Source organism: Sparus aurata, chromosome 9 (assembly GCF_900880675.1).
Source record: "Sparus aurata chromosome 9, fSpaAur1.1, whole genome shotgun sequence".
Lineage (NCBI taxonomy): Eukaryota > Metazoa > Chordata > Actinopteri > Spariformes > Sparidae > Sparus > Sparus aurata.
In genome coordinates this window covers 28,088,957-28,101,081 of record NC_044195.1, presented here as the reverse complement: position 1 = coordinate 28,101,081, position 12,125 = coordinate 28,088,957, and the positions used below count along the sequence as shown (strand labels likewise).

Genomic DNA, 12,125 nt, shown 5'->3' with positions numbered 1-12,125 from the left:
TCTTGTCCGGTTGATGACCATGATCATGTGACTCTTGGCTGAATCTGATTCCAAGCTGATCAGGACATCCACTGCAGGCATAACACACGACAGAAAACTGGGCGTGATGAGGTTGAGCCAACCTCTTTAGTGAAGCGATGTAGTTTATTGACGAGCGGAGATGGATTAGCGGAGCCATGATCAGGTTAAGAAAAGAAGGCTGGGATCAAAGGCCATGCTACAACGTTAACAACAGTGGTGTGAATGTTGTATTTTTGTATTTTGTTGTATTTTCCATGTTCTGTGCTCCTGAGACATAAGTATCATATTTTATTTTTTATTTTGGTTTTCAGGATGTGGTCTCCCGCCTGTCCACGTACCGTTCCACGTCTACAAACAGAAAGCCTTCACAGCAGACACAAACTTTGAAGTGCGGCCCACGTTACATCGTCCCTTCCTGCTTAGCTGTCAGTCAAGCCCGTACATCTGCCTGCCCACTCAGAGGCTCACAGGAGGAAGGAGAAATTCTCATTTATCTCTGGAGCTTCTCTTAAATTCTGTGGACTTTGACTAATGATGTTCTGCTAATGCTCTTATTCTGGTAAACAATATGATTGAGTTGTATCTATAATCTCTGTGTGGTCATTGGATTAAAACACAGACTCCACCCGCAGCGGTTTACCAGAAGGCTTTTTCCTCTAATAATGGCTGCAGAAAAAGACCACTGTGAAGACTCAGACACCCAATAATTGGAGTTGCACCCACCGGCTGAAAGCAATTAAACTGCTGCTTTCTTTGTAACAGAGAAGCCGCTGGCACAGAGTAATTGGACATGACAGCTGAATACCAAATACGTTATCATTACATATTTTTCTCTCCAGCAGTTCTTAATCTGATCAAGAACTTCCTTTTTGGCCAATTTCATCATGTTATATTTAATCCCAATTAAAAAAAAAACCCTGGACTGACTACAGTTACAAACCATCCGATTCACAAGTGCAAAGTAAATCTGTGCACATCCTCCTCCGGTTGTGTGCACTGACCCAGGTGACGCCTGCATTATTGAGGCGTCTTCGGTAGCCTGACCTCACACAGAAAGCTCCCGGGCCACAGAAGCTATTAAAACTTTAGTAAGAGATTTAACGGGTGAATGAGGAAATAAAGACCACGACGGAGGTGAAAAGCGGAGAGTGGAACTTCGAATACTTGAGTATTTCCGTTTCTGCTCCACTGCATCTCGGAGGTATTTATTGTGATTTCAAATTTGATTTTTTCTAATTAAGTGAAGGAAGAAGTGTTCCTTCTAGAATGAAGCGCCACAATGCTAAAAACAGGGCTGTTTTTCTGAGCTATTGACAAAATATAGAAAGATCCTATTGGATGCTGTGTTGCAGTATGACCTTACTGAATATAGAGTAGTTAAAATGCTTTATTTAAACGTGTTTTGGGGATGAAAAGGTTTTGGTCCAGTAGATGGCCTCAGCTGGCAGCAGTGGGTGCAACATCACCCCGCCTGCATATGCTTGTTGTTGCCACTTCCAGGCTCAGACTGTCATTCTGCATGTCTAAGAACAATATGGAGCGGATTCCTACAGAGACAGGCCTTTTTGTTAAAGAGCGAGATACTGAAACAGACGACGTTTTATCTTCAAAGCCACCAGACTCCATTGGCAAAAACAGTCATTTAAGCCTCACAGAATGTTTATGTTGCTGGTCTTCTGCTGCGTCAATCATTCACTTGATGTTTTAAAAGAGTTAAATTTATATACTTATTTTTAACCTGAGTAAGATTTTGAATTCAGGTCTTGTTGGGTGTATTTTCCCACTGTTATATAATATAGAAATAAATATTTACTGGGAATCCCAAATCTCTCAAATGCCACTTCATTAAAAATTAAACAGGAATATGTTTCTTATATTTACCTCCCTCTAAAGTTTCCCAAATTAAATGAAACTGAATGGAAATCAATGGAATGTGAACATAGAGGCGCAAGAAACCTGCAGGCAAGCAAACCTCTGATGCAGGTAACCTTAAGTTGAATGGCCTGATTGGTCATGAGGGAACGTCCCACACTGCTCTCAATCACCAATGATAAGGATGTCTCCACACCTGAGCAACAGATGACCTGAACATACTCCAATCGATCTGGTGGGATTCGGACATTCAGCTAAAATAAAAAGAAAGGAAGTATCATATATCATTTTTCCTCCCATCTGTGGAGCTATTTATCCATCTAGATTGTTCTGGAGACATCAGCTGATGAGACGTCTGTCTTGTCTCAAACATAATGGGACTAAAAGGCACTTGTGCTGCTCAAAGTGTAAAAAGAATGCACTTGAAGAAAAACTTAACAGCCTCTGTCTCTTTCCTGGAATCATGACCCATGATGAGATGATCCACAGACCTTGCTGCGAGCGGTTTCATGCAGGAACTATCTTCTTTTTGTCAAACTACACAAGCCGAGTGCCGTCTAGTTATATTATATTCTAAGTAGAGGATCTTTCACCACTGGTGTTTATACTGCCTTTAAAATTATCATACCTCAGTTAACTACATGAGCCGCTTCCTCCCTTCAGCTCACCTTTGTTTTGCATGACTCAGCCTCTAATGACTACTCTGATATGAGCGGTATGTTGCGGATGAGTGACCACGCGGCATCAACAGGAGCGTGTCCTGATTAATCATAATGTCATCTCAATGAGCCGTAATTAGAGACGGAACTGTGAGAGGTTTAGAAAATAAAAGCACAGAGGACAAACAAACGATTAACAGACAGACGCGTATCCGCTGTTGTTATTTTTAGCATTTATGATCCTAAAAAGGACATAAAAATACAATATATTATAAGCATGGGTTTGTTTTTGTGTGTCGGTGAGAGTGTCAGATGAGCGGATCAAATGCAAAACTTTAGAGTGCTTTTAATTTTCAAAGCAACAAGCTGGAAAATGTTCAAATTGAACCTAGATGGAGACTTGTTATCATTCCTGTCTCCAGCTGGACGTCCACGTCTTTCCATCTGCCTTCCATCTGCATTAACAGACTCGTCATATTTTCCATCTGCTAAGTGTCTTTATCCATACCTGGGTCCGTGCTGGCAGACGGAGGTGATTAACTGCAACAACATTCTTCTCCGAATTATCATACAACTAAATGCAACCGGATAATTTATCACTGTCACAGCGGGGCCGGTATGAGAGTAATTCAACCGGTCCCAATTAAAGATCACCATGTCAACGGCTGAATTTCTCCTTTTTCCAATCTGAAGTCGTCTAATTTTATTTCTTTTTTTTTTTTTTTTTCCATATAATTGCTAAGAGGCCTGTCTACCCTCTTTCAAGGTTTCCCTCCCTGGGAAGTGTTTTCTGGAGGTAATTAGACAATCTTGACAAGTTACATTGATTCATTGAGCTGAATATTCAGCGGTAAATATATATTATGAATTAGGTTGTATTGGGTGCATGCTGATATCTGAGTTTGTGATTGAGTCACACGTCGCCTACTGAACGTAAACAGCTTTTCTGGTGCGGCGAGGAGCTCAGAAGGATCACCGCAGCTGATGTGAAATGTCTAAACGCATTGTAAATCCTCTTCCTTCATGAGTTTCACACGTCAGAACGTATTACAAATGATTTCCATACATTTCCATAAGCGGTGAGAATCGATTATAAGACTCTTGGGACTTCCTTGACTTGACTACTCCGTCACAGCAAACACCGCGTTTGCAGATGCAAGCTTAGCTCGGACCTTAAAAAATCAAAATCAATCTCCACTTCAACTGCTTGACATTCAGTCAACGTCACCGTCATCAAGTCGATCATCGGACTGTTCAAATACAATACAAATTAGGCCCGCGGTCGTGTCATACAGACACTGTAGAAACCTACAAATCAAATGAAACATCAGCTTCTCCTGCTTCACGTGTCTTACCGGAGGAGGTTGCCACAACGGAATGTGCCCCTGAAGGAAAAAAAAAAGTTTGAGAATATGGAAAATCTTCTACATTCATTCAGAAATTGTGCCCAGTACCGTCTGGACGTTTCAAGCAGCATCAAAACTGATCCATGCTATTATTAACATCCGTGGTTTCCTTTGTGTATTTGGTTTCTGTCTGATGAAAAGGGAAGATATTTGCTATTCCATCTCCAGTAGACTGATTAGAAATACTACACACTGTCATGATTATCTGCCCATTAGCGTTATTGATTGCTACATTGCTTCTGAATTGATTTGAGATATCCCTGCATTGAGTGGCGGGTGGTGACCTGCTGAACGGATTTCTTTTCCCTTTTCTCATTGCATGCTGGGAGTTGATGTGAACACTACGGCATATTGACAGGAGAACAAATAGTATCAGGAGGGGTTGTGGGAGTGCAAATGTATAATGGATGTCATTAGCTTGAAAGGTCACAGAAACAAATGCAATGTCTCTGCATTAGCAACTGTGACATTCTGCCATCACTGTACCATATAACAACAGCTATAATGTACAGGAAATACACTTTGTAAGCCTGAAACTCCTGGATAATGTTAACGGGAAGGCTACCAAGCAAGAGACTGTCGTTCAAGATGGTGTTTCAACATATCATACCGAAAGCAAGAGAACGCTTTAATAGACACCGTTTTAGCATTTGTCAGCGTGAAACCACACTGTGCACTTTAAATGAGGAAGTCAGCAAGCAAGAGCAATGTTCGAGAAGATGTTTCAACATTTGTAAGCTTGAAACCACAAGATATTTTCAATGTGAAGACTACCGAGCAAGAGACCGCTGTACATGACAGTGTTTTAACATATATAAGCATGCAACCACTGGATGTTTTTACAAGATGCTGCAAAACCAGAGACCACTGTTCGAGACGGTGTTAAAACCACACAAAAGCATGTTGTAAGTGCAAAACCGATGGCTCTTTGTAAGGAGACCTCTGTTTCTGTGTCTAAACCTAACCACACCATAAACAAAACATGAAATTGAAAAGCGGACATTACAACATGTAAAGTTTCAACATATCTATAGTTTGCAGAAACCTACATTACCAACATTCATTCTGGCGACTGGGTTGTTTTCACTGAAGATGACATACTGTATTTAATTTAAACGTCTTTGAATGCAGACGAAAGGCAGCCATGCAAAGTCAGTTTGACACTCGAGCGCTTTTCTCTCTGTGAAAGCTTGTAAAGTGTAATGGAAAGAGGACTATTCTGTGATCTGAGGAAAGGACACACACACAGACACGTACGCAGACGCCAAATGTCATCTCAACTGAATTAGAGATCCCCAGTGGCATCTTGGCCAAGATGCAGCTTTTCCTCGAAGAGGAAGCAACTGTGCTGATATTTGACCTCTTCTACACAGCTGAGCAATTTATGACATTTTAATCTTTCACTCATCCATCTTCCTTTTTTTTTGTTGTTCTTTTCCTGCTTTTTCCGTTTTTTTATCCGTGAGGAGGATTGAAACAGAAATTCTATTCTCGAAAAGCGATCAAACGTTGTTCAAAGATAGAATTTCTGTCCCACAAAAAGATAACTGACTATGACTTTCATCCACATCATCGTCCGTTTTATTTATACTTCGATATAACCACTAACATCCAATCATATCCATGCAGGTGTACAGAATAACCCGACACTTCTCACTTTCCTGTTCTGGTACCAGCTCCCTCCTCCTCCTCCACCCCAACCTCCTCCATGTGTACTATATTTTTGGTATAGTTGATGTAACTAAAATTGTGTAATGTTTGTGTATGTTTATCAACAGGGGGATTAGTTCTCCAGAAACATCGTCACTGCGATTTCCCTCAGAGAGCAACAAACCTTACTGTAAAGCTTTATGCCTTAAATGGTCAATGGTTTGACGAAAGAGGCTCTGACAGACTCTTACCTTGTTGCGTGTGTAGTTTTCCTGAAATGAGAGATAACTACAAACTCTCTGACCGCTCTACTTCAGTTTCACTGCCAAATAAAGCAGTTAGATAATATAAATGTTATGTGAAGGCTTGTTTCACGCCCTAACAGACCTTGTTGCAGTGATACTGTTAAGATGCTAGAACTTAGCAACAATATGGTGGCGTAATGGCAAAGTAATCATATGCAATGTCAACGTTTCTTTATTTCTTATTTCTTTGACTGAATGAAACACTACTTTTATGTACCGTGCACCATGTGGTCGGTGTGGATGGTGGACGTACAAAGTGCAGGACTGTTACACCAGAGTCCAGGGTTTCGTGTTTGGTTAAGATGAGGGAAAGATTGGGATTTCAAAGAATTGTTAATTAAAAAACACATGTCCTTTTTTGTATTAAAACACATGGTAACTGTTCCCTCACTTTATCCAATTGCTGCCAGCCTAGACAAGACCACAAACAATTTTGAATAACACTGTAGTTTGTTGTGTAATTTCAGTCCTTCGCCATCTCCTTGCTGTTGTTGGTAGGGTAGTTGATGATCATGGTGGTACGATGCAAACATGACGTAGCTGAACTTTCTGCTATGCTTATTTTATGTACCTTGTAAACCGAATCTACCCAACAGCGACATGTACGACTATGGATAAACTCAAGCTGCCGTTGACACGAGTAGTTGACTTTTTCCACTGGTTCTTGCAGCTTAGTGAACGTAGATAAACGTGTCGTCTGCATACACCAGGATTTCCACATGGATGGACGATGTACACATTGAATAACAGAGGCCCGAAAACAGAACCTTGTGGTACTGTCGTGGTTCAGGCTCCCACTGTTGACAACTCATTATTCATTTAAACACAAAGAGTGCAGTCTGTGCTGGGATTTACTGTCTTTAGAGTGATTACAGTAAGTACTAGCTAAGTGAATATTAAGGTCCTTATATTGTTGCAGCTTAGTTATTTTCCACTCCTACTATGACATAGTTGGCTTCCGACCAAAGCGCTGTGAAAGGGATCGAAAAAGCATCAGTGTGTACTTCTCATGAGAGCAGAGCCGGTGCCGCTCATGAGACTACAACAAACCAGCCTGGGGTCAGACTTATTAGAGACCTGCTTAATTGGGTTCCCCTAAGGTTGATGACAGTAGGGGAGTGGGGACTTGTGAGCTATCTCAGGGAGGCAGCGTGATATTACAATTAAGGTTTTATTGTCTGAATACAAAGCAGTTTGATGATCATGAAGATTATTTAATTGTTATGGTGCCAATAACTGGCACTAAAATCGTAAGAGCAATGAAATCCTGTGGTGCCAGACGTCTTTTACAGACAGTGCAAAGATAATATTTGTACAGGCACAAAAGATCTGTGTTCATGCCAGGAACATACATCTTTTGTTCCCTGCACTGACTGTCGCTCGTCCCCCTTCATTCTTTCCACTCACTTACTCTCTTTCTCTGCTGTCTCTCACGCAGTATCTAATCAGCCGTTGGAAGGGGACCAAAAACTTTGAGGATTGTATAGATCACAAGCCAAAAATACTTACTCGACTGTGTCCTCCCAGCTACACCACTGCCCCTGGTCCAGCTCCTGCATGTCCAGTCTGAATTTGGCCAGGCAGAACGCCTCGATGGCGAGCTCGTACTGGGGTCCACACGCCAGCGCAGACACACACTGCGACACTGCTGAGTGAAGGGGAGACGAAAGAGAAAACATGGATGAGAAAAAAGGCAGAAAAACTCAACGTAAACCATTTTGCTTTGGAGACTAAAGTGGGGTGACAAGCTGCCATGACCTTAAATGTTGTTGTTTGTTTTCCAGTCACTGCAACCCAAGATGTCTCCCCATCTATGGGGCATGACACATAAACACCATCTGCTGTCACAGTGTTAGCTGTTAGCAATATCACAAGACCCAGAAAACAACTACTTAACTGGTTACTTAGTGGTTGGTTATACAAGCCTGTTTTTTTTAATTTTTTTTTAGAGGAAGCTGCTGAAAGGCCATTCGCCAGGTCGTTAGCTGCAAAGGGCTTCAGCTGCTACCTGTCAGGTAACGTAGGCTTCTCTTTATTTCATGTACTGACTTACAAATTATTCAACTAATTTATGAATTTTTTTAATTGGGGAAAAAAAAAACAAAAAAAAACTTTTCAATAGTGTCCATACATTTAAATGCAGATTGGATCATCTGAACAATATAAGTAGCAACATGCACAAGGAATCATGGAGGTGGTTTTCATTTTTTGGTAGCGCAAATGTTCTCAGTCTGTAATGGTGTAACATAAAAAAATTACTTTTTAATGGCAGTAATCTTGTAATGTAACTTTTACAATTAAAAAGCAGTGCTCCCCACATCTGGAACACACTACTTGTCTTGTCTGAAACACACTCCCTAAACATCCTTCTTTTTATGACTTCCTCCTGACTCTCCTCTTCCTGTTCCCCTGCAGCCTCCACATACTTGCATTGCATCTCTTGTTTTTTTTTCCCTTATTCCCTAGACACTCGTCTCTCTCTCTCTCATTTTCTTCATAAGCGGCTGTTTCTCATGTTTTCGTCTCGGTGAATCTGTACACAGTACACCTCCATCATCCCCTTCCTTTCTGAACCCTTACAACTTCTCTCTCTCCTGCCCCCTGAGAGTTTGTGAAGAAGTGGACTGATGGGTTTGCATATGTCTCGCTCATTCAGAATCACTTATGTCAACTGTATTATGTATGCAAATGTGTATGTTTATATGTGGATGCCATACAGCGGGGATGGGGGACAGAAGCAGATAAGAAAAGATAAACATGGAAAGAAAATCGTATAGAGGTTAAAAAACAATCTTGTTTACGTTCCTACAAAGACTCCAACTCATGCTGTGAAGAGGGAGGATGAAAAGGTTTATCTGCTCGTCTACACTACTCTGATCAAACACCGTGATCAAAGATCAAGATTGTTTGTGAAAAGCCACAGACATAAAAGAAGAGAGAGAGAGTCGCCTCACGACCTCTTTGCAACAATATGCTGACAAATACATTGCTGTGACTGACTTCAGACAAGTCATTTGATGTGATGGCTCGTCCCCATGACACCTTCTAAAACCGTTCCGAAAATGATCCGTGTGACAGTCCTCCGATCTGCCATATGGTTGAGCCTGAGTTAGGTTCAAGCAATGATAGCTGGTTACATGACAAACATTTCTTCACTGATTGAAATCATTCTGATTGAGAGATTCCAACAGCTGTTTACGTGGATGTGAAATAAAGTGACTAGGACTTTACTGACATGCGCAACTTTAGTGAGAACAGTTTTTTCATTTATTTTATGGTACCAGCCGTTAATACAATTTCAAGCTGGACCCACATCTAGTCATTAAAATGAGAATTACAGCGCATCAAAAAGGTAACCTTGGTGTCGTGGTTTCACAAAGAGGACCCAAACGCAGACACACAAGCAATTTAACAAAAAGCAAGCTTCAATACCAAAAGCAGAAACTCCAAATCTAACAGAGAAGCAACAAAAGTCAGGAAACAAAACTCAGAAACTCCAAGGACAATGGCAAAAAATGTTCAAGCCAAAAAGCAAAGCACGAACCAGAAATATTGCGAGGGATATGGACATAAAAGCCAGGACACAAGACGAAAAAAGTGTCGGGCAGACACAGGATCACAGAACATACGGACGGACAAAGAGGATTGATTAACTGACAGAGCACAGGTGAGGAGTCCACAGGGCGGGAAACCAGACAAAGGTAGGAAGTAGAAACTGAGACATGACACTTCAGAACTACAACTTAAACCGTCATCTTTTAAAACAAGTGTTGGAACAACTATTTGCTTCGAATCTTGTGACGCATTCAACCATCCTTAAATCTAGCAAGATCTACTACAAAAATGTTTGTTTAGTCTGTCGGCCACAGACCAGCTCTTTTTTGCTACCGCCATGTTTCTGTCCAGAAGCAACGTCAGAAAAAATATGTTTATTTCCACCGGAGGGAAACAATGAGCAAGATCATGGTTAGAAGAAGCGTTTGTTGGTAGGGATCCATCCAATCACCCCACCAACCACACAAGGTTTTGAAATGTTATAACAATATCACACTTCAACAACACTTTCTTCTTGGAGACAACAGTCATTTTCATTAGGGTTGTTTGCCACAAGAGAGTGTTAAACCTGTATGTTTAATCACAGCCATTTTGGACATGCATCGACCAACACTGTGGTGTACATTTCTGTAGAAACAGTAAAAATGAACCCAAATCCCTGTTGACTGCAGGGCCCTCAGGCCAGCGCTCTCTATATATATCCACATTATAAATCCATCCATGTGAGCGGCTCATTGAAACATGCTAATGATGGCTCAGTTGCATGTATGTTGACGCATCAGAGCCTGAAAAATTAATTAATTACATAATGATGACAGCAATCTGTGCTCTACAATCTAGGTGTCAGTTCTGCACCGATCAAAAGAATAACGTAAGATAGTATTCAGAGATAAAAACACTGTAAAAGTAATTAGTAACATTTATTCTCCTCTGCCTTTAAGATGAACATCGTCTTATCAAATGTGGAGCACTGTTTCACATCACCACCACTTTAATTTTATTCTGCCAGTTTCCTTATCACACTGTTTTAAATAAAGGCATGCTGCCAGTACATCATATCAGAAGGCAGCAGCATTGTATAGCCAGAGTCTTCCCATGAGTGTTTAGTGTAGCAGCAGAAGATATACAGAACGAAGCTCCTGCTTCTGTGGAAACTTATCTAGTAGTCAAATGGAAAAACATATTTTTTTGCAAAGAAAAAAAACAATCTTTCCTCCTGAAATTCCACCAAAAGTGTACAGTGAAACAGCCCAGACAGTCTGAAAAAGTGTTTTTTGCTTTTCATTTCAACTTCACATGAGTCATCTTCATCCAATCACTTGCATGAATCTCTCCGTTTTCAATCGATGTTTTGTACCAGACTGGCGGGAAGGTCATGATTGACTGAGGATTTTTCTCATTTCCTCCTGCATCCATATATCGATTCGGAGATGAAACTAAAAATAATGCACTGAGGCCAAGTTTCAACCCCAGAATGACTCATGTGCATGCGTGTGTGTCAGGGTGCTGAAGTTTGGTCCGAGATGGGTCCGACTTTCTCCCTATCCCAACTCAACTTCAGGAAAATGTGCCAAACGGCAAGAGTTTCTGCAAATTGCAGATGTGTTCATGTTTTTGATTTTACATTTAAACGTATAATTTCATTGTCATTCTTTAACCTTATCTATACAGAATTAAAAAACATTCCCAATTATGTTGTTGTACAAAACACAGTTGCTGTCTGATTATGTATCCAGCAGGTGTTTTTTGAGTGAAGTGCTACATATCTGTCTTTGACACTGGTGAGTGTTCAGAGTCACTGAGGTGGTTAGTTTGAGGCTATATACAGCACTTTGTTAGAGACAGGGTCATAGTTAGCATTTTAGAAATACCAAGGTCATGCATCCTGGCTCCATTTGGGGAGTTCGGGGGCGTACTGTACCCAAAAAACATACGACTAAGTAGTTTCAGCAGCTCCAGGACATGACCTTCGTGTCCTCAATGGTAGTTCTGGTAGAGGTTGGGAAAGATTGTGGTTTTGCTAAAATGTTGAACATCTTTTTGTCCTTCATCGAGTAGCTGAACTGTTGCTGTTTAAAGCCAAGACCATCATCATTCCCCACTCTTACCTCCAAACCATAAAGAGGTTTAATGACTCTTTTGCTGTATTACTATAGGAGATTATCTAGTGCACCGTGACAAACTTCATTGCACTCCTTTCACAACATATTTGCCGTCGTGAATCAGTATTTTTGAGACAGTACCCTCCTTCAGACCTTTTTTCTGACTTTGATCACTTCAGTAGAACTGGACCCATCACGACACTCTTTGAGGATTTTAATCTCAAGACTTCACTTTTATCTGGAGACTTTTTGGAAGAGTTTTGGGGTGAAGCCCGCAGAGACCGCACACTGGGCTAAATAAACTTGACTTGACTTGACCCGTGCGTTAAGCTTCCTTCTGTAAATACAAACAGGCTCTTAGTCGACTTGTCTGGTTGAATAACGCTCAACAACTGCACTTGAAGTCATTCTTGTAAGTAGACAGCGGCCTTTGACCCGGCACATGCTGCCTCGTCTCTCCTCTCTGTCGGGGGGGGGGAAACTCCCAGAATGCACCTCTGCCTGTGTAGAAGCCAATCCAGCAGCTAGCTCCAGGGGGCTCTGTGTACTTTATGT

The 12,125-nt window shown here is 41.1% G+C and overlaps 1 protein-coding gene across 3 annotated transcripts in view; it reads right to left on the bottom strand.

Moving 5' to 3' along the window:
* Positions 1 to 12,125, bottom strand: part of ramp1 (receptor activity modifying protein 1) — a 64,523-nt gene that overhangs the window by 16,711 nt on the left and 35,687 nt on the right. For 2 of the 3 annotated variants that reach the window (XR_003985414.1, XM_030429555.1), the window contains exon 2: positions 7,423 to 7,561. Coding sequence is in view for 2 of the 3 variants with exons in the window: in XM_030429555.1 (XP_030285415.1) it covers positions 7,423 to 7,561 (139 nt within the window). In the remaining variant the exon portion in view is untranslated. The remainder of the gene's footprint in view (positions 1 to 7,422; positions 7,562 to 12,125) is intronic. The other variant, XM_030429556.1, reaches the window with a different exon arrangement.